This window comes from Mya arenaria, chromosome 4 (genome assembly GCF_026914265.1).
Source record: "Mya arenaria isolate MELC-2E11 chromosome 4, ASM2691426v1".
Classification (NCBI taxonomy): Eukaryota; Metazoa; Mollusca; class Bivalvia; order Myida; family Myidae; genus Mya; species Mya arenaria.
Genome location: NC_069125.1, coordinates 24,150,848 through 24,174,001, shown reverse-complemented (window position 1 = coordinate 24,174,001; position 23,154 = coordinate 24,150,848). Strand labels below are relative to the sequence as shown.

Sequence of the window (23,154 nt, the reverse complement as noted above, 5' to 3'; positions counted from 1 at the left end):
GAGTAACAGTTGAAGAATATATTTTACATTGTTATGGCTCTGTCGACTTGTGGCGCATAGGCCTTAGGGAACGAAATGAATATCCAAATGTTAAAAAAGTTTCCAAAATGCGCATTATTGTGGCTACACTTCACCAGGATACTTCTAAAACATAATACAACTTAAAGCAAACCTGGGAGGAAAAGTGCGCCCGGTGTGGGGCTCGAACCCACGACCGCCGGAACACTAGCACGGCGCTCTAACCAACTGAGCTAACCGGGCGGCTGGTTCTTACCCACACACTACACTCCTCCCCCCATTAACCTTTTAGGCCGACGGTGGCACTACTGCCGTTTACCGCTGCCACCAGTAAAGTAAACCTGGGAGGAAAAGTGCGCCCGGTGTGGGGCTCGAACCCACGACCGCCGGAACACTAGCACGGCGCTCTAACCAACTGAGCTAACCGGGCGGCTGGTTCTTACCCACACACACTACAAACTGCAAGATAAATGTGCCTTACCTTTTCTACAGAAAGAGTTTTTTTTTTAAAGAACTTAGGTGTCGTTACTTGAGAAGTTGACAACCCTAGAAGATTCTTCAGGTTTTCTGATCTACAGGTATGGCAACATATTGATGAAACACTTGGGCAATCATCATCATCATGGCGACAGTCATTTACTAACTTCAGCTTTGTCAACATTTGAAATCATGACATTCAATCATTTTTTACACATTATGATACTTCAAATTTCTTTCATGAACATTTCCAACAGAATTTTTTTAAGTTTGATTCGAGTTTATTCCCTGGTTGATTTTCATTTTAATTTTTGAAAAAAATCTTTGATAAAAAATTTGACAGTCGGCATCGTTTATAGAAAAAAGTGCGAACTATATTTACCTGAAGTATCCGCCATTTTATTTCACTGTACGGTCGTTAAGCTTCTCTCTTGATTCCGACAACCAAAGTAACACTGTTTCGTAGAAAACAGCACTATTATTGAGTCTACGTTGCGATGATGAAATTTGACGTGAAGTTTCACTCAGAGTGATCTCCCGTACCCTCAGACGGAGCTAAAATTATCTTCAGTTATATTATTTGCAAAATACTATTGGGTAGTTACGGCCCACATATAGTTCGGCCCGTATGCACACTACGTACTCCGACTCTGTGTTCTTGTATTTACCAAGTATTAAAGACTGTTCGAGTATAACGTTGGTTGTATTCACTTTCAGCTTAATTTAATAGCGGTGAATTAAATTGTACCAGTACTGCTACAGTACTGTGTTAGTATGTGCTTGTCCATTTGCAAACACATACGTATGGTTTATAATTATACACTACTATTTAATTTCCCTATACACTTCCTTTAAATTCATTTTAAACCCAATACTTTTAAATAATAAAAAGGGAAGTAGCATTTCTCCTTAAAAAAATCGATCACTTTGAAGTTTTACACCGTTAGTTTTTTAAGGAATTCAATTTATTTCATGCCTGGTGACAGCATGCAAGTTCTGAACATATCAGCCAAAAAGTATTATCTCGAGATATTTGTATTTTCCCTCTCAGATCGAGTGCAGGTATTGAACTGAATATAAGGTATGACAACTATATAAATTATGTAAATAACCCAGACTTAAACAAAATTTCAATCTGAAGTAGCACTCACCTAAATAAGAGAGGGCATCCTGGTTCTTAGCATTTATATGGGGCATTCTGCCAATGTTCCATTTATGTTCATAGTACTTATTTCAACTTGGCAAAGGATAGTTACTGAATCATAAAGATTACTTAAAATTACTTAAACAATGCTCAAATGATAATGTTTTATTATACAAAGTTATTTCCAAAGTAATTATGGGACGAAACGCAAATGGGTCTAAGTACATGTTGTATCCTTTATAGATAAAAACACGGTTATATAGCCAACAGTGTTTGTTCAGGTCAGAAAAATATATATATTGACCAGTTTGCACACTGATTTCTTGTGTTTCACGACCCCAAAAACCTAATCGGATCACCTCGGCCAGTGTCCAAAAGGAATTGACTATCTCGAAGCTTGCCGGGGATGGCCGAGTTGTTACGATTGCCCAAAAACCATGTATGGTGAGAAAGCTCTACATTGGAACTAAACATTAAACAGCGTTAGACAAAAAGTTACGTTTCTCTTAATAAAAATAAAAATTGTTGAACGTAATCACTTTGTATTCGGTAGAATGGCATATCCATTGTACGAGGACAAATAATGCGGTGAAACATATAAACAATAAAAAGGAGATCTAGCATGTTCAACCTGGTTTTTTTAAAGCACAGACCATTCAGCTTTAAAACCTATAAAAAACAATGGTCTAAGATGGTAAAACCATGCTTTGATTCAGTGCCATGTGTCAATTAAAAGAAATAAGGCAACAATGTAACAACGAGTAGGTAGTTCCGAATGGGTGTATTTTTCTCTACAAAATCTGCGTCATTCGGAGCACCTCGGCCATTTTTCATCGAAAAAATGTTCGGATGTACATGGACGGATATGAAAATGGAGAGTTGTCATTAATTGGCTCAGGGAGAGTAAAAAACGATAAGCACATAGAGAGTAACGTCACAAATGCATCATTTTCATTCTTAGTCTTTAATATCAGATATTATGTTGTATGGTTGTGAAGTTTGTGTATTACACTATTTCAAAGAAAGTAGAGGAAAAGGTTTGTTTCTTAACTGAAACATATTATGTATGGTGAGGTAGGTGTAGTATACCTACATGTAGCTTTTTATATTCATACAAGGATCGAGTCTATGTTTCTGTCCACTATATTACTGATTCCTTAGGATGAAGAAAGATACGCAAATCGTTGTATACCTTTGTATTTGTTTACATGTCGAAGAATCTGTCATGGATGTCCGTGAATTGCATTAAAACAGAACAATATTTCGACAACATGAATTCATTTTTGTCAAAATGTTCCACACTATCCAATCAATAGTGTATATAGGCTTTTTGGTGACATATTTATCAAATGAGGACATTATTGAAGTACTGTTGACATAAGTTCATTTCATTATTACATTCACAAAATCAAAACAAAAATATTTTCTAAATTTTTTTAGAAGCTTTCGCCACAAAGCCATAATACATAAGAAAGGTGACAGAGCTGGCATTGCTTTCGATAAGTAATTGCTTTGGGGATGTGACAACTCCTGGAAACATAAATGCGATGTTTACACAGAGTAAAGCTTTTGCACTTATGACATGAATTATTTACAATCTAGTCTGCTTCGAACTGATTTCTGTGCTACTTTTCTTATCCAAAATCAAACAAAAAATGAAAACAAAGGCCATTAATCAAAGCTATAAATTCCTTTTTAAAGAAAGCACAATCAGTTCATAAAAGCTATAAAATTCTTTTCAACGGTATTACCATCAGTTAAACCACGGAACAGATGAAAACGGATATAAACCAGAAACCGAATTCTCAAATATTCAGCAGTATATGACACTGAATTTCAATCATGAGTTTTTTTTTTAGTTTAACACAAATAAATATGTAGTTATGTATTTCCAAAATATATTTTTAGTGCAAAAGAACATTATGTTTTAACCATTTACTTACAAATATTATTCGCAAAACGTATACTTGGCATTTTATTTAAGCACACTGAAATAAAATCATACCACAAACGAAGAGTGGAGGAAAAGTAACCAGACTAATAAACTACTAATAAATATTGTGAATAACCAGCCTCTTCAATCTCAACCTGGCGTTTAGGCCATTATATATGAACAAGTTGACAATGCCCTTTGGCGGAACAATGCGTTAATCACAACAGGGCATCGTGCTCAATCTTGCGTTCGGGCCACTGTACGAATGAGGGGACAATGCCCTTTGACTCAACGATGCATTTTTCATGAAAAAAGCTCATGTTATGTCATTACGACAGAAACAATGTATACTGGCAGAATAAAGTTATTGCGCAGGTCAAAATATATTGTTTTGTAAAGGCAAAAAGGCACATGTTTACATGGTTTAGTGAAGATTGCCTTCTGTATGAAACTAAAATTGATAATTCTGGCGTCATCTGCAAAAGTAAGTCATGTTTAAGTAATCACTTTAAAAACAAAACCAACGTCTAACTAAGAGACAGGATTACAACACACATTTGTGTAACAATGTGTTACACCAAATTAAGGAACGTTTTTGAAACATTTTAGAAAACCTTTGCTTACCTGCTTATGAGGCAAGAAACCTCAATAAAACACAACAAAATACTAGTGCGTCATTCTTCCCTATAGGACATCTTTTTGCTGACGATGTCACAAAACCATGAAATGTTTACACTGTTTTAAGAAAGATTGGAAAATACGTCCAGTTTCTTTTTCCCGATAGTATAAAATAGCAATAAAAGTTACTCATACCGTAGGAAATGTCCCCTCCTATCATTTTTACGCAGTTTTCTTGTTTAATGTCAATTTGATACAGTGTTAATTTATTACGCTTTGACAATTTCGGTTACAACGCTCATTAATATTATACAAATTTGTTTTGGTTACAGGAGGAAAAACGGAGCGCAGTCAAAATTATGAATGGATTGAGTTTTGCTGATCAGGTCTTTGATCGGATTTATGTCTTAATTTACCTTAAAGATTTTTGTTTGTTGTGACATAGTTATAATACATATACTCACCATTCCAAATGACAATCGAGACAAATAAACAAAGGGTTATGGTAAGGGTTGTAATTTTCACAAACGTGAATAAATGCTTTACCTACACAATAATTAGAATAAAACATATTCAAACATAACGGCGAAATAGAATAAACCATAATAATTGCTTTTGGTATAGAGCTACGAAACGTATAAAACTCCAAATATGTATACATGTTATTATAGAAGCATATGGCAAAAGTTCTTCATTTTATTTTTAATGTCTGCAATAAATTGTAAATTATTATTTTGAAAAGTACATATAGTTGTTTTCAATTGTTCACCCTTTACCCTTTATTACAATTTGGCGTGGCTAAAATACTTTTTTGTTACGGGTCTTTGTGGATATATATATTCCATGGGTTCGTCGGTTAAAATCAAAATGCACTCATTTGGGGTCACGAAGTTTACAACAGGTACTTTCAACTTCCTGACATTTAACACACTTTTACGCAAACGTATCATAATTTATATACGTTTAAACACTTGTCAAATTTCGATGTACATTGTCATCAGAGCGAGCATTTATTTTTCTTTTGACAACAAACTTGTAAAACGGACCAAATGGCTAATTGTAACACTTAAATATACAGCGCGCTTGTCTGAAACTATTGTACTAGTTGTAATTTGGTCACGTGTTATTGAAATAATGAATATTCATTATGCAAAGCCTTTTTGCTATAATATGTACCACATGCTACGCTGTGGACCATTATAAGAATGGGGTTGTTTGACCATTGAGTAAATTATAAAAAAAATTGCTGGTAACAAAACAAATCGAGGTGGCAGGACATACTGAATATGGAAATAAAAAGTAAGTCACTAGTCAGTTTGTTTTTATTTGTATAAAATTATAGACTTTTAATAAATATGTTTTTTCTTTGTCCAATGATATTTTATGAAAATAAACATTTATTACGAAAACGCATTTTGCATTTTAACGGAAACCAATATCTTATATCGAACTATATATGGCAAAACACGAAGGATTTTGTATTATTATCAAATACCACTGATTTAGATAACCTTAGATATAAACATAAATCAATAAAAACGCAATTGCATTCATATTATGGAAACAGAACAAAGGTAATTTGATTCATTACTCGCGGTTGAAATAAACCTGTGGTCCCTGTCACGGTGGACACAAAGTCCAAAAGTCAATCTGCAATCTTGTACAATATTTAAAAGATGACAACATGTTTTATAACATTATCAAAACAATAAATATAGTACAATTCTTACTTAACTAATGGAAAACACAACTTGTTTAGTTTGATGTTTGTACATGTTGTATTATAGGCTGGATGTCTTTTCTGACTTTGATCTTTTGTCATCGATTTTCCTACCTTTTTATTTTGCGTACCGAATACATTATTATTATTATTATTATTATTATTATTATTATTATTATTATTATTATTGAAAAGCGAATATACGAAAGCCAAGTTTCTCTCCTGTGTTTTATTATGACTGCCGCAATGGTTTCTATCTATTGTCTGCTTATTACTTCGAGAGGAAAAAATACTGTCCACTTAATAAATCAAGAAATATTTTTCTTCGATTGTGTCATCACAACCGCTACAATTTTCTAAATTCTGCCTGCGGACACTGTGAAAAACTGTTATTTACAAAACAAGGACTATGTGTTGACCGAATACTAAATTCCAGTGAAATGGGTGTTGGAAGCAAGTAATGAAAACACGTTTGTTTGGTTGTGATATGGAGATCTTCGTCGTGATAATAAAGTGTCTTGGTGTCATCATTTCGTTATTTTGCTATAAATTCGAGCGAAATGAATTTTGCCCGTATAACTTTTAAAACAATGTCGAAGAAATGAAAGAAAATAACTTATTGTCATCTGAAACATGTGTAACATCCCAACAGATGTAAGATTTTGTAAGTTTCGACTAAGATCCTTTAACCGAACAGGCCAAAAGCTCACAAACATAACTATCACTTTTTGACAAACAAGTGTAAATTAAACTATTGGGCTTTTGTTTTTACAAACATTTATTGATTTCGTTTCATCTATTTCTCTTCAGTATGAATTGCATTATAAACTTCCTTGCATTCCTCATCTTGAGAATATTGTTTTCTTTGCAATCAGAAATACTTGTTTAGAAGTTTTGTTAAACTTTGCTAGCGTTAAACAAATTCATGTAATTTTAAAATGAATTAGTTTAAAGCACGTAAAAAGCTCTTAGATGTTGTATCAGGTAAATTAATGAAACACATTTGTTGAATGTTATGCAAAATACATTTCGAGACAACTGTTTTATTTTAAACTTAACATAAAACTTAATTAAAACTAATTAGAATGGCATAAATGTGAATTTAAAGGACAGTTGGACTAATTTGCAAGGCAAATTACTGTTTGTTTCGGTAAAATGTGTGCCAATTGATGCACTGGTGGCAATAAACTTCATGAAACTGCAGGGACTATGACATTTAAAATAAATGTTTTTTTACAAGCTTAACATTAAGTGTACAAACACCTTTCTGATTTAGCTGATTGAACGGTGTATGATTCGACTCGTTCATGTTTTTGTTTACCCAGCACAAAGTGTTCACAAACCTATATGCTTAATACAGGGGTAAGACGGTGTCTATGTTCTTATTTACCAAGCACAAAATGTACGATTTTTCTATTTACACAAATATGGTAAACTATTAGTATATTTTAATTAACACAAACTGTACACAACACTTTCCTTTTACAAGGGTATGACGGTGTCTGGTTTGGTTTCGCTATGGTTTTAATAACGCAGTACAAAGTGGTCAGAGCCTTTCTCTTGTACATGGATATGACGGAGTCAGTCTTGGTGGTGTATGTTTGCGTTGATTTTAGTCAATTCATTTTATTCACGGGTCAGTTCAAATCATGCATTTACGTGTGTGTACTATTTACAGGTATAGTTAGAGGTTTGGTTTGGTTGGTGTATGTTTTCATCGCCATTGTCCACGCGGATGACGAAAACCAAGACACGCATGCAATCCAAGGTAGGCCAGCGATATTGAATGGCGAGGAAAGATAGATTACAAAGAATGTTACAACATACGTTTAGCACATATAATCTGTAAGAATATCAGTTCTTATGTCATCGTTATCTCTGTCATAAAGTTATAACCTTAAAAACGATTCATTCAATTTAACAGATCGAAACATACATTTTATTTTACGAAATAAAGCAGGCCATGTTTTGTTTAAAACACCTTTTAACAATAAAAAAACATATTAAATGATATAAGTGAACCGATTTTAATAAAGTAAACGCTTGCAGATAGAGCTCCAAGTTGCAACAAAGTCGGCTATCCGAACTTCCCAACCTATTACATCTTGGTCGACGGACTATTCTGGCAAACCATGGTATGCCCTAACGGACATCGCTTTCATCAAGATTCCTGCGCGTGCCTTCCAGATCTAAATATCTTAAGTAAGTTTATTTTGTATGATGTGGTTTTATCACTTTGTGTTGTCGATGCTAATATTTTTGTTGTTATTAATGCTGCTGATATTATTGCTGCTGCTGCTGCTAATGAGGATGATATGTCTTCTTTCATAAATAGGTCAATTTAATATCGACTTTGAACAGTTCTGGGATATAAAAAGTAGGTTGCGTATGCGCAGCGGTTAAAAATGGGTGACAAGGCAGTGATGCCTAGGTTTGCTTGAATGTAGGTAATGTTTGGCCAAATCAATACTATTCGGTTATAAAACAGATTAAATCTGGACCATTTCAAACTGATGTTCAATGAAATAAAACCATCGACACGTTCTATTAAATTGCTGTCAGCATTTTTAAATTGCTGTGTGACTTTGACTTTGAATAAAAGTGTTTAATGAGAACAGTCTGAAATATACTATGAAAAGTTGTAGAGAATGGATATATTTACTTAGAGCTTTTAAGACCATTTGTTTTCAATTTGTTAAACTAATGAATTAACCCCTAAATAAAGAAAAAAAGTTTCCAAAGAATTACAAAAAGGTTTACTCATTTTATGCAATGCAATTTCGTAGTGATGTTTTCTTAATATCATAATGAGCGTAATTAAAAAATTGTTGCAAAATCGTGGACTTTAACCGCAACTGTCAGAAACATTCAATAAGTGTCAATCTGTTCTTCTGCTCTGTAAAACAATTGCACGTGAATTTATGCAATTTTGTTGCAGTGCCATATAGGACTGGTAAAATAATTTAAGAAATGACAAAATGCATAGGCCAGTCTAGTTTGTAGCTATTGTTCTAGTTGGCAAAACTATTTTATTTTTGAATTTTTGCTGTATTCATCCCTCTTTAATTAAACATCCACTTCAAAGATAAACCATTTTGTTCCAGGAAATCTTGTGGCATTGCCAAGAACTATACCGAAACACCCAATAACACGAACGACAATAACAACCACCACAACTACAACAACTCCACGACCGACAACAACCACCATTACCACCAGCACACCACCACCAATTACTTCTCCTACTACTACTACAACCAGTTCTACTACGAAAGCACCGACCACAACTCCTTGGCTACCAGGTACACTTATACAAGTATAATATTGCAATTTATTCCAAATGGCATGGTAATAACAAGTCAGTATCTCAAATGTACAAACTATACTTTCCAATGCAAATTCAACTTAATTTAAACCTTACTTGTTTTGTTCAAATTTGCGGTTAGGTGTTGATTCAGTAAGACATGATAGATAAATAACGGAATGTTTTAGTCGTGTTTAATTATATAGATACGTTTCTTTACTTCTTAATTGATTGACTGCTGTAACATGATACGAAAAAGAAAAAAAAATACATGGCCAATCCTGCACAGGGTCTAGTAGCATTGGCCAAATAAAAGCACCACGTCTTGATTAAATAAAACAAAAAACACTTGTAATAGTCTCTGAACCCAACTCAAGTGACTAATGTTTTTGTTACATCTTCAGCTATCTGCGCGGGATGTCGTTTTGATGGAGGTATAGGTTACACTAACCACAGGATGGACTGTAACAAGTACGTCATGTGCTACAAGAGCGGGAAGGCCATACGAGGGGTGGAGAGGGACTGTGGGGTGGGGAAATTCTGGGACCAGGCCCTCCTGACATGCAGGGAGTCGAAGGATGTGGTATGCAGCACAGGTAATGGTTTGAATTAATTGTGTTTTATCACAGATTGTATACTTTGGGGTTTGGAACATCTGGAACCAGCTCCTCCTGCACTGCAGGTAGTTTAATGAGGTGCAAAACAGGGAATGGTTTTATTTATGTATATTTTATCACAGTATGGTTTTGTGGAGTCCCATCCTTAAGTGCAGGGAGTCTTAGGACGTGGTGTGGTCTTACATGTCTTCAATGTTTTATATGAATGCGCTGTATTGGTAAATGCATTCGGGGAGACCCATCAATCGGCAACGACATGAGCCTTCCAACTCTAAGCATCGAAAAAATCAACGTAAGTGTAAAATTTTGAAGTGGTACATGACTTGAGAAAAAACAATAATGCTTTAAAATGCTGTTTAAAAAAGTGTCTATATTTCAGTAGGAGAGTATACATTAAGCGTGACACATTTTATCAGTGGAATAAAACAGTAAATAAAACTGTTAATTTTAATGAAATTGTACACATTCAACTCCGGTTGTATATTTTGAAAATCGTCCACCTGATATAGATTAGTCATTTCCTTTGCGTTGTTTAAGCAATTTTCTTATTGGTGGTATCCCCAATTGTATACAAGTACTAAAGTTATGTTGTAAGATGAACGGCTCCACATTTAGTATGCGGACTGCAGTCTCGGTTTGATCGAATAGCCAACAATGGGGTGTGCATCCCTAGAACCGGCTTGTAATTGTGTATTTTGGACTTAGGTATTCGATGTACAATAATGGGAAATGTTGATGCCTGGGCTGGTATTTAATAATGTTCTTAAATGGATCTAAGAACGATGTTGTTAATCGGATTTTTTGTTATCAATAACTGACCAACAGAGTGATTTCAATCAATGATGTGTGACCATGAATATTGAATACGACCCCAGGTGACCCTATATTGTTTTTGGTATCAATTGAGGGTTATTTGTGCAGAGGAAGAATAAATAAATATAATACCGATTAAAATGTTGCAAACACGCTGTTTTGACCTTGAAAGTTTTCCGCTTTCTTTTGAAATAAAGATAAAACATATAAACTACCATAACTATATCTGAAATGTAAAAGCGGTTCATTCATTTTACATCATATCAGCAAGCGTTGCGCTTTCAAATTATTCCGAAAATATATAGAGTCATCAGGCTTTAACATTCAATATTTTAAGGGGGAAATTGGAGCTGTAAGTGAAGAAATTGGCTTATTTCTGGGTCGGACTCTTTGAGTCCTTAACCAATATGGTCTTGTCTTTTGCCATTTCCATGTCCTTGTTTTCGCCCCATTGGATGATGTTCTTGTATACTAGCTTTCACAGTAGAGATACTTGCTTGTTATATTAACATACCATTTGCTGTTATTTGAACATTGGCCTTGCGTTTCCAAACAATGTTTTCGCAAAGGAAACACAAATCATATCGTCAACCAACTTTTGTTTATGGCAATCATAATGATTAAAATATCTTATAAATCACATTATGAAACTGCTTTGTTGTTTATGCTTGCAAGATGAAAATTATTCGTGATTGCCATTTAAACAAATTATAGCTGTCATACTCATTTGAAAACGTTCTTGTTTACCTCATTGTGAAAAGCCTTTGTTGTATTGCAGGTTCATTATTTGTTATGGCTTTGTAAATCAGGTTATAAATATGAAGTCCTACATACATGTTTTGCCATTTAACATGTCGTAAAACTATAGAGGAAGTACCGTGAATTTCAATCAAATATCTAATACATTTAATAATTATGTTAGCACAGTTTATGCCAACACCGTAGAAGTGTAATTTGAGTAAGGTCGTAATTTGAGTAATAGTTTGTTTGTATTTAAAATGGTGTACTTTAATTATGCCACATTAGATTAATTCCAAGCACGTTCACAAACTTACAAGGAAATCAAGATCAAAGATATCTTTGATCTTTGACATTTGTCTGATAATATTGTTTATGATTTAACTTGCGAATATGGACGTTCAATATATATTAAAATGCCAATGTTGTGGTTTTTAACTATGTAATTGCAAATGTTACAATATGGTATTAGGGCGTTTGGTAAATAAGATGGGATGTCACAGTAGTCTACGTGCTATGTATCATTTAGACATGAATGGTGTAACAATTTAACTTTATTTCTTGTCTTACTGCTTAGCTGGAATAATGAAGTAATTCCTTCCCACTTGAGGTTGCACTCTAATGCACCAGTCAATTGTAACCACGACTCCCCAGGTCCGGGGAATAGCGGGGACTTTGACTTTCGGTCCAGCCAATCCCGGCTAAAATCCCCGCCCTGCGGGGACGAACAGATGGTAAAATCCCCGCCAAATGCCCCCGCATCCCAGGGACCCTAGGTAAGGCACATTCCTCGCTATATTTAAAGCGAAGACAAAACCACCGCATTCACCCGGCACTGCGGGGCCCCTGAAAGGTAAAACACGAACCATTTCCCCAGCTATCCCCGGTATACCCCCGGACCTGGGGGCGGGGGCGTGGTTACAATTGACTGGTGCATTACAGATTGTCCGTTTTGAAAGTTTTTATGGGAGTACAGCTTTAAAGGGACTCGCTCATGTGATTGGACAAAATATGAGTTTATCCGGTAATTCATCTGAAATACTAATATAATGATTATTTAACTCTTTGATTCCGAAATATCAGAAAAAAATACAAGTAAAGTATCAAAATCTAACTGTAACGAGAACTGTATCAACGCCAGTAGTAGCTAGAAAAAACGAAAAGGAAACGGATACCTTATCCACTTGCCCACATGATGGATTTGAATTTATGTATACTTGCATTCGGGTAAAGCCCATTCGGCGAGTGCTCCGATAACATTGTAAGTCATACTAGGTACTTGAGCAAAGTGCACAGACAGAATGTAACCCTGGTTAGAGCTACCCTTGTTTTTTAACTTGCACCCGTTTATAGCACTGCCACACGCCCCCCCCCCATTTGCATTTGGTTATCTTAAACACTTGTCCTTATCGTAACCTGTACTTGTATATAAGTTGTTTTCCTTATTTTCTGAATTATTATTAAGTTTTTAGAATTGAAATGAAAATAAATTATGACTGTTTTTCTATTACGTTTGAAAACATGTTTGTGAAAATAGCGAAAAAAGAGTTGTTGTTCTAAATATTTATTTTTTACATAGTTCAATAATCTCTAAATATAGCACGATTTCAATCCTCTGTGTTTTTAATGATTATTATTTTGGCACATACATACACCGCACACTTACTATCAATCTTCCAAAGGCGTTGTCCATGTATTTTGGTTAGTAAGATAAATAAAATGAATTGGATAGATTGTGATGGTGTGCCGAAATTGCTGCGATTATTATTTGAAATTCTGACGTTTGAAACTTCATTTCTTCTTTGTGAATTTATATTCACTATTGTACAGTGCGATTTAAAACAGTTGAAATAAGATAAAATATTTGAAAGTAGTTTATTATAAATATTATCTACTTATTAAAGTAGCCTAGCTGATTTACTTTGGAATTTCAAGACAATTGGTGTAAGCAGTTTGGATTTTCATAATCAAAATCTTTCACTGGGTATCAAAATAAACTCGCAAACCATTTTTTTTACCAAAGCGTTTATTCAAACATGCATTAGAAAATAAAGCAGAGAGAAGTGTAACGCATTACAATGTACAGCATCTTTTGCTAGCATATCAATCCAAAACGCATTTTATTATTAGAAATTTATATAGCAGCATATTTTCTATACAGTATATCAGGTAAAAGGTAAAAACCCGCTAAAGTATCATTTGTACTATGTCATTATGAACACATTAATATCATACACTAACTTTGTTAAAAAATATTTTTTACCAGACATTTGTAAGAACAAGCCAAGTGGATACACGTATGGTCATGCAGAAAATTGTCAAGCCTATTGGGAGTGTTCAAACGGCGTTTCCATTGGACACTGTTGCCCTGATGGTCACGACTTTTCCGACACGGTCGGATGCAAATGGTCAACAACATGCAATGATACATGTGGAACAAAGCATGTGGATATCGGTAAGAGATTTTATTTTTCTGTTCCTTCAATATGACCTAGACTAGTAATTTTTAAGAGCAGATCATCTCTTAAAGAGATATGTGTCATATTGATCCCCAGTCTTGCATACCCTGTTCATTGCCGTGGAGTCACAGCAAAGGGCCAAATTGCATGTGCTTTGTTTATTGGTTAATACCCAATTTGAGAAAAGTTCAAAGTAAAAGTTTCTACACTCGGGTATTTATATCATCCATTAAACAACCCAATGAAATACCCTGGATTGTGGGAGGGGTCACTTGCTAAAGGGTTAAACTAGGTTTTAAAGTATTGCACATATCACTGTCAGCAGTGAACATTTTGAATCAAACTAAGACTGATGTTTATACTAACTATTAACTTTGTACTGCCGAAGTTTCTCCCCTCCAGAAAGTATTTTATAATAAAAACACAATGAAATTATGTAGTGAGTATGCAAATTAAATTCATTAAGTAAATCATTTGACACCCAAAGCTGTAAAAGTTCGCAAAAAATATAATTTAATTATGATTGGAATGTGAACTTTTAAAGAAGTACACTTGATAACGCCATGTTTTAAACTCGAGCACAAACGGCTAACCTTCACACGTCTTTTGAATTATTTCCAAATACTCAGCCACAAGCAAACATCGACCTTTTTAAATTACACTGTAAAACGATTAATAAGGGGGTACTTATGTAGAGTTGTAGACTTCATTTCAGAATACAGTAGGCAACATGCCCATGCGTACACAATCAGTAAAATATGTTTATGCAAATAACATAGTCAGTGGTCAGTCTATATTTTCATTATACAATTACAAATTGATTTAACAATAAAAATACCATAGCACGACATACATAGCGAGAGGAAAAAATATTCGTATTTATTGTAGTAGATCTGTATACACTCGAAAGCTTTGAATACATACATCGATAATGTTCGATTTATATTGGTATTTTAGAGGTGAACAATTCTATAAATTTAATCTCATTCGTTCGTGCATAGTAATATTTATTTATGTAAGCTTTTCTAGTATCAGTGTACAATTTACAAGAACAAAATGATATTAATCATCTAGGACATCACATAAATGACATTTCCTTTCCGAATAAGATATAGCAGCTGGTTTATGCTATCTCCCACTCTCTATCTGTATTCTGTGCATAGACACCCTTTATCTAGACAACGCAATTTTAAACTTATCAATATAAAAAAGTTGTTAAGTTGAAATCTGCAAATAACTCAGGTTCTAGCTCTAGTAGACTCAGTTAGTTCTGAGCTCCAGTTATGTATAAATATATATGTCACTCACTGCTTAAAAACAAACAAGTCTCCTTAAAGATGAACTCTTACTCACAAATAAGATTTACCACAATTAATAATATTGTTTTAATATTCCAAAAAGGATGATTACATGTCAAAAACAATTGTTCTTATGAAGGACACCGAGTTTAATTTGAAAGAAATGAGCATAAACACGGTATTTCTACCTTATGAGACGATAGTAAACCACAGTCAATATTTTAGCATTCACCAATTAATATTTTTGCGCTTTCTGCTATTAAATACACGGTTATAATCTTGTTATCAGTAATAAATATTTTCCATAAATGTATTATTTAGTAAGTTGTTAAAGGTTTATAAGTCAAAATTGATGTTTATTTTACATGCTTATACATTGATTTTGAATAAGGGTGTCACTTTAATTATTCTCTCAACATATATCCATGATTTGGTTTTTCATCTTATTCTAAATACATTTTATCAAATACAATTCTGACATATTTATAGTTGACATATTTTAAGCCAATATCTAATCACATTATGTGTATATGATTTTTAGGAGTTTATCCTTAATATTTTATATGTCCGTTATCAATTAAAGTTTTGCAATTTGATTTGCTTAATATCATCATTTGCTCTATAAATGTTTGATTTACGAGAAATGCAGTTTTTTGCACACCATGGAAGTGGCCTGGAATAATAGTAGGTTATTACAGTAGGTTACTATTACAATCTACTGCGGTTTGCATGGGCTGTGGTTTGCATGGCTTTCAAATAAATAGTTAAAAGAACAAACACCATTCATCAGTGATTTAAACTGAGTTATATTTAAATGTCATCAGAAGTCCCCGACTTTAATCTATTACCAGCATCACTTGTGACAGGCCAAGTCACAAATCTGTCCTGTGTGACACTATGATGAGGCTAATTAGATTTATTTAAATATATTTTTGTTGAAGAAATATTTAAATACAAAATTTATGGTTTTAAAAAAATAACAAGGTAAGGTAACATTAGGAAGTTACTTTAATTGGTATACTTTTGAAAGCGAAACCGTAAAATTTATGCTTTTCTACTGACGGGTCCGAGGACATTGATTGTACTGTTTTTCATTTTGATATTAAGCGCGTATTTTTACAAGATACACTCATCGTAACTGAAATTATTGCAATATCAATGAAACAACAACAACAACAGCAACAAAATCATCATCATCAACAGCAACAAATTTTATAATTATTTTTATTATTATTATTTTTATTATTGTTTCATTTTACTATACCATTGTACAAAGGCAATGATCGGACAATACTGTTTTTGTCAATTCGTCTTAATTCTGTGTATAACATGCTGAGAATTTTTGTTGAGTACGTAAATTCGTACTTCTAGCCTTATTTACAATTTTCTTATTTATACAGTACTATAAGTAAATATACAATATGAACAAATCATGTAAATGTAAAAAAGGGTATTTCTCAACAAATATCACTTGTTGCAGAACAATGTGCTATAAAGACTACGTCATTTTCTTAGCAACACACCATTGCAGAATGTGACAAGGAACCAGTTCCGGATGATGACCGGAAGTTCCGTCAGCGGTTGTCGGGTGGTAGGCACGCGGTGATGTCGTGCGCGGCGGGTACCGTGTTCCGTTTAAGCACGTGCGATTGTAGGTTTGCCGTCACGCCCCAGGTTTCACACGCAAGTAAGACATTGTCAATTTATGATCAGTGCCATTTTACATAGTTCAGGTAAAACATGGTTTGTTTTAGTATTGTGGTTGCCTTGCACTTTCATTTGTTTCTCATTTTTGTGTATATAAATGATGTTTTTTCGGAACGGCTCGAAAGAACCTGATAATTAAATGACGTATCTGTGCATTGTTTATGAAAGTCATTTACCTTATTCTGGTTAAAATAACTAATGTCAAGACAGTACATATGTGACGAATTCAGAATATTCTCTATGAAAAAGGTCATTACTTCCCATATTCAAACGTTTGTATATGTAGGGTATATGTTCCAGGAAGAAAAAAAATGTAGCCCTCGTTTCAGATTGTTTTTAAATTGATTATTAGTTCGAACGACTGGCTAAACACAATTGTATAACGTTCTGTCGGCTCTCTATTGTAATGATCATTTTAAATTACTTCTTTTCCACATTTTGTCAGATTGTTATTTGTTGTTGTTTTTGCGTTTCCTAAACTTTTCGTTCTTTTGTAATTAATATTGCCTTTGTTGGAAGAGAATATACTTATATTTAATTTTGCTTAAAATTTTAACTTTAATGATTTACATTTCATTTAAATTTCTCAACATATTTGCATTACTTAATTCATATTTCAGACTGTAAAAAAGAAGTCGAAATGCGCTTCATTGACGAAAAACTCAAAGACAATTCAGGGAACAACGTCTACATCTACCAAGATAATGTAACCATCAGCGATGGTCAAGGTTGTTTCCATGGAAACAGTGTTATCGTAATTTCCCGCTTTTCGAACGCGTATATTGGAAACGAACTGGAAATTGTAGTCAAGTTTAGGCCTGGTTATTTCGCAAACAAAGGTTTGCAGGCCATTGTTTACAATGGGGATTGTGGTTTTACGCCTTCTATTATTGTGGCAACCGATGGGTCAGACATCGTCTTCAAACTAAGAAACGAGCAAAACTTGACTCAGACACTAGCACAACCAGTACCAAAGGGCAAGGTACGTCAAGCACACTTAAGATTAGGATTCAATCAAATATGTTTCTGCATGCTTTGCATTTTCTTACGAATAATTATACATTTAATACAGCTATTAAAAAGCATGGTAACATATTAAATGCCAACAATAATCTATATAGATTAAATCTTTTCGATCACACGGCTAATTTTAAAATAAAAACAAACGTGTTTTCATCTTGAAAATGGTATTTTGTATCTCTTAATATTGGTTTAAATATAATAATATTTTACATTTTGAATACCTTTTCTTCATAACTTAAGTTAAGGAACGACATGACGTGAAGCTGTCAACAGCTCATCGAAACACAGAGTTTTACAAAAAAAATATTATAGTTTACGACGCAGGTTCAGATTGGTCACACGACTGTCTCAAAATGAACAAGATGCACGACCTGTTTTAATAATGGACACCATGTGTATGTTTATAGAGACCGACAGAAGCCATAGAAGCAGTGTTTACTCTCCATAGACATCAAATGCGGATGTCATCAGGTGGTAGCACCGTATCCACGGTCTTTTTCGGTGAGTTCACAGCCAAGTTGTATAAAACGTTGATCGACATGTTGTTCACATGTTTTTTTTTAAGTTTTCACGTTAAATGTTTGACTAGTTAATAGAAGCTTTTGGATAGAAACTGACCAAACCAAAAACAGTTTATACAACTGGCTGATGTATTTTTCAGATAACATATGATATCTTACTTAAATTAACAGTAATTTACACTAACTTCTTAATTGATGTGACGTAATTAACAAAACAGGGTGGAACATTAGGAGTTTTATACTTGTTCCTGACTGTGTTTTCCAATAGACTATTTGTGGTATAATGCCAAAAAAGATACATTATACAATTTCTAAGCAAAGAGTGTTTTTACTTAATAAAATAAGAACGAAGGAAATCACATTTAACATTTTATTCATTCACAAACTACCACAATTTTACAATTTTGTTACCGTTATCAATAAAGTCAATTTAAGTGAGCTTTGTTTAAAAGTAGCATATTAGCCAACTTATAGAAACAGCGTTTTCCTAATATCCAATAAAAAACGAATTCTGATGAAGACAACTGTTCTGCTGATAAATTCCTTTTTACAATAGACATCATGTTTAACTACTTTACATCTACAATAAACGCACTACAAACATTGCTTCAAACAGACACACTGACATCTGTATTAACATGTATTACTTTAACCATCAACATAACAGTAACGCCTTCTCAAATCGAAGTACATGCTTATTTTAGAACAAACAGCATATGCTTAAGATAAACATATGAGCAGAAAGTTGTTATAAGCCTAGCTAGACAGTCTTTTTAGGCAATTTTTCGCTAAGGCCTCGAATGGAGTCTATTAGTAAATTGCTTTTATCGAAAGGTAGTGCTTTGTACTGTGGTTTCACACAGTGGTCTTTTATGTCAAATTTCACTTTGTACATGTCGTCAATAAGGTTCATGCATTCGCTCAGGAGGCCCTTATCTGAAATAATACAATCAATGATAATTTAATAGTAATCTTTATAAACACAGACTAACAATGTTTTAAACATAGTTGGTGTTCTTTCACAAGTTAATAGATTCGGTGCTCCTTTTATACTGGCTGCCTGTCTGATAAGAGTCTCCGCTCATTAACAACAAAAACAGTCTTGGGTTCCTTTAAATGTACAACAATAATTGTAATAGGTGTGCTGCCTCTCCCCGAAGTGGTCCGGGTTACGATTTGCAGGTTTATCATTAATGAAAACTAGAGTGTATTTCATTGGCCTCAGTCGGTAAATCGACGTCGTTGCAATGTTAGGCGCTTCCGTCAAAACGTTTGTGGGTTCGAGTCCCGGTCGGATCGTTTAAAATGATTAAAAGTATCTTGTCCCGTCCCTTAACACTACACATGTATTGAGCAGATGAATTAAACAGATCAAATCATCAGTGTGGAATTAAACATTGTTATCGATCAACTTGCTCTTTGATTTGAATAACTTTGGTCGAGAAAACTAAATCATCGTCAAAAAGGAAAACAAAAAGGAAACATACATTGAGAATGCCTTGTACATATAGAAAATGAGACCCATTTCTGGGTTTAGAACCCTGTGGTGTTCAATACTTCAAAGAAGTGGACTATGATATAGGCGCTGGAGAAATGCCAAGGCGCTCTGCTGCGGTGTGAAAGCAACCTCGCCAAACATGTTCTATACCCTTGAATACATTTTGTGCATGCAGAAAAGCATCAAATAAAACAATACCATTAAGTTATTTTTGCGATTGGCTAACATTGTTGATAGCACATAGGTAAGGATTTAAGAATAAAATACGTGTATATTAATTTTGGTAATTGGATATTCAAATCTCTTAGAATGGCCAATGTCCATTCGCAAATTTATATTTTGTCATGGATATTATACATGTTAACAGTCCTGTATATTTAAGATGAAAATATACCCTTAATATATCGTATTTAAATTGACATTCTTACTGAAATAACCTTATTTTGCATTGAAACAATAAACACATTAGTTGTGTATATTTTTGCAGACGCATGCATCTATAAGGTAAACTCATACAAAATTTTACTAGAAATCACTCGTTGGAAAATATAAAATATGCACACAACAGACACAAGAGAAGTGTTTCATGGGATGAAGGTGATGCGCGCGACTGTGAACACTTAGGTGAATAATTTAAGATATATTAAATATACATTGGGGAAGTACCCATGTTCGCCCTGAAATGTGGGTTTTAAAAATAACTCGAGAAATACTGAATATATTCGAATGCAATTTCACAGGGAGAAAGTTAGGCTTATTTTCCAAAAATCAGTATGATACAACTCGTAAATCATAAACAGTAAACTCCAATGAAATCATAGTGCACTGTAGCAGGTATTCGCCCAGAAAATTGAAAATTGTAATAGTTGAAAAAAAAATCTCAAAAAAACCCTTCCCGAATGACAACTTAATATTTTATTTCTATATTTTTTTTTTATAAAATTTAAAACAAACGAGTGTTGTTTTTTTGTTGTTTTTTTTTGTGATGGGGGGGGGGGCTACTTTATCATTATTTTGAGTGGTAAAAAATCACTGGAAGAAATATGGCGCAATCTGGTGCAATTTCCAAACTGCTGATAAATTGCTCAGTTTCAGAGAAAACTATTAGTTGAAGCTTTATTTGAACACAAGCTATCATTTGTAGGAAGAACGATAATAATGCAATCGCTAAACAAGAGTTTTACAGAGTGGACGAATAATTGGTACGTGCGAAAGTGTGTCCCCTAACATGTACACACAATATAATATAGTAGCTTATAATAAAATACGTACATCATATGTACAGAATAAGCAAAGCGTTTCTTTCCAGTTTGATGGATATATCTACTTCCTAGTATGTATTTCGCAACACAATTATAATGTATCTTTTTATATCTTGTTTATCCTCATTAATCTTGCGAACAATCCAAATAATGCAGCAAGCTTGAATGACAGTATCTTTAGCAAATTTTCTTCCTTGAAATCTCTTGAGTTTCAATTGTTCCCATTAACCTGGATAGTAGTTACCTAAAATACATACATTAAAGCACAAGGGTTAAAGCGACTAAAGTAAATGTATATAGAGTAAGCCAATTGTTCAAAACCCATTGTCAATAAATATGGATGCATCTGGAATAATGTATAAGGATTTCTGTATACAAATGGATAACACATTTTATGCATCGGAGTTCTTCCAACGCTTATTCTGAAGATTAATTTCCACAATCTATTAGAGAGCTAATGCCAGAACCTATGAATGTACACTTATTTCACAAACTAGTTGTTGACTTAATAAAACAAACAAAGGTATTATATTTCACATTTTATTCATTCACAATGCGCAGTATTCTAATACAAAAACTAATGATCATATCATTTGATATAGTTTAATGTCATAGCGGCTCGGTCCGTACATTGTTTATGTATATAATATTAGAAACTCGGTTTAATTTAGTTTAGCAATTTCGATATTTTCTTTTATTTTTGTGTACCCGAAGCATATATTTGAACTGGCTGTGTATTCTTTACAGGCAACGTTGCCAGAAGCAAATGCGGGTTGAAGCTTGGCTGGGGCGAAGAGTACCAAAGTTTCACAGGCTGTCTCAGTTACGTGAGTGTACACGTGACATTTGCTTGGTTTTAGTATGATGTTATAATGTACTTGCCGTGAGTAAAATGTGTCATGTATATGCCGTAAGTATAGACATGAGCTTGCCGTGATCATACGCGTAACATTTACTTGCATGAAAATCGAAGCAGTTTAGTAGTTGTATACCTTTAAATGTATATGAAAAAGGTTTTGACGTCTAACAAGCTTTCGAAAAGATATACATACAGTGTGCCAATTTCAAATTACACATCTTGTAGCATCATGACATTCTTACAGTTTTGAAAAAATAAAGAAACATAATTTTATATACAAAACCATGTATTTAACTGCATAAAAATGGTAAATGCTGCTCTCGTTTTGAAAAATATGTACTTATAATGAATTTTCTCGAAAGGAAATATTGTTTATAACTGATTTCTCCTTTATGAAAGTAATTATTATGTAGATGTAAGTGTATTCAGATATTTTTACCTTTCAAAACTGAACATGCTTTTATTTTTTCGCAGGTCTCAATAGCGTTGTGTGTCAAATGAGATGTGAAGACATCTGACGAATAGAAATCCTTCATTAAAACATTTCATGCACGAGTATCCTGAAATTGCACACCTGCCCACGCCTGCCTTAACTGTGTGACTATATTAAATTATGTTAATTGCGTTAAATTGTAACAAGTATTTCAATGTCTCGATTTGATTTTTCGATATTTATTAATGATTTTTTCCTTTATTTACGCTGTTTTATAATCGTGTTTTTTTCATCAATTATATCTATTTAAAAGTGAGCGTTCTTTGTAGTATTATAAGTAATAAAATACAAGAAGCAGTGTTGATCTTATACAGAAATCACATCCCCCATACATTCCTGGTTCAGTTAAACAAACACTCTCAAAGAAAACGAGTTCCGAGGAGTACAAATGGTCTACTGAAATATACTTCACACAATTTTTACAATAGACAATTTGTTTTAAACTAGTTTAAATCAACAGTAAACGCTATAAAAAAGACACACACACATAGCTGTATTAACATGTATGTTTTCATAAAAAAATCATCTACACAACAATAACGGTTGATTAATCAAAGTACGGACTTATTTTAAGACGCAAATAACGTTTGATTTCGATACCCATATAGTCAGAAAGCTGTTCAAGAAATGGCGTATGGACCTATATATGGTA

At 33.6% G+C, this 23,154-nt stretch overlaps 2 protein-coding genes and 2 non-coding genes across 5 annotated transcripts in view; 1 reads left to right on the top strand and 3 right to left on the bottom strand.

The window, feature by feature from the left end:
* LOC128230513 (cysteine--tRNA ligase, cytoplasmic-like) overlaps positions 1 to 1,027 on the bottom strand; it is a 102,991-nt gene extending 101,964 nt beyond the window's left edge. For both annotated transcript variants that reach the window (XR_008260243.1, XM_052942838.1), the window contains exon 1: positions 878 to 1,027. Coding sequence is in view for 1 of the 2 variants with exons in the window: in XM_052942838.1 (XP_052798798.1) it covers positions 878 to 893 (16 nt within the window). In the remaining variant the exon portion in view is untranslated. The remainder of the gene's footprint in view (positions 1 to 877) is intronic.
* Positions 188 to 261, bottom strand: Trnat-agu (transfer RNA threonine (anticodon AGU)). Its single transcript has one exon. It is a non-coding gene; the product is annotated as a tRNA-Thr (tRNA).
* Trnat-agu (transfer RNA threonine (anticodon AGU)) lies at positions 375 to 448 on the bottom strand. The gene has a single exon. It is a non-coding gene; the product is annotated as a tRNA-Thr (tRNA).
* A 4,352-nt stretch (positions 1,028 to 5,379) lies between the features above and the next one.
* LOC128231149 (uncharacterized) lies at positions 5,380 to 22,796 on the top strand. The gene is made up of 10 exons (XM_052943605.1): positions 5,380 to 5,489; positions 7,589 to 7,678; positions 7,960 to 8,112; positions 9,015 to 9,212; positions 9,619 to 9,810; positions 13,649 to 13,837; positions 16,671 to 16,826; positions 17,467 to 17,828; positions 18,277 to 18,370; positions 21,898 to 22,796. Exons 1-10 carry the CDS (start codon positions 5,477 to 5,479, stop codon positions 22,008 to 22,010), a joined length of 1,560 nt encoding a protein of 519 aa, XP_052799565.1. The 5' UTR covers positions 5,380 to 5,476; the 3' UTR covers positions 22,011 to 22,796.
* The last annotated feature ends 358 nt before the right edge of the window (positions 22,797 to 23,154 follow it).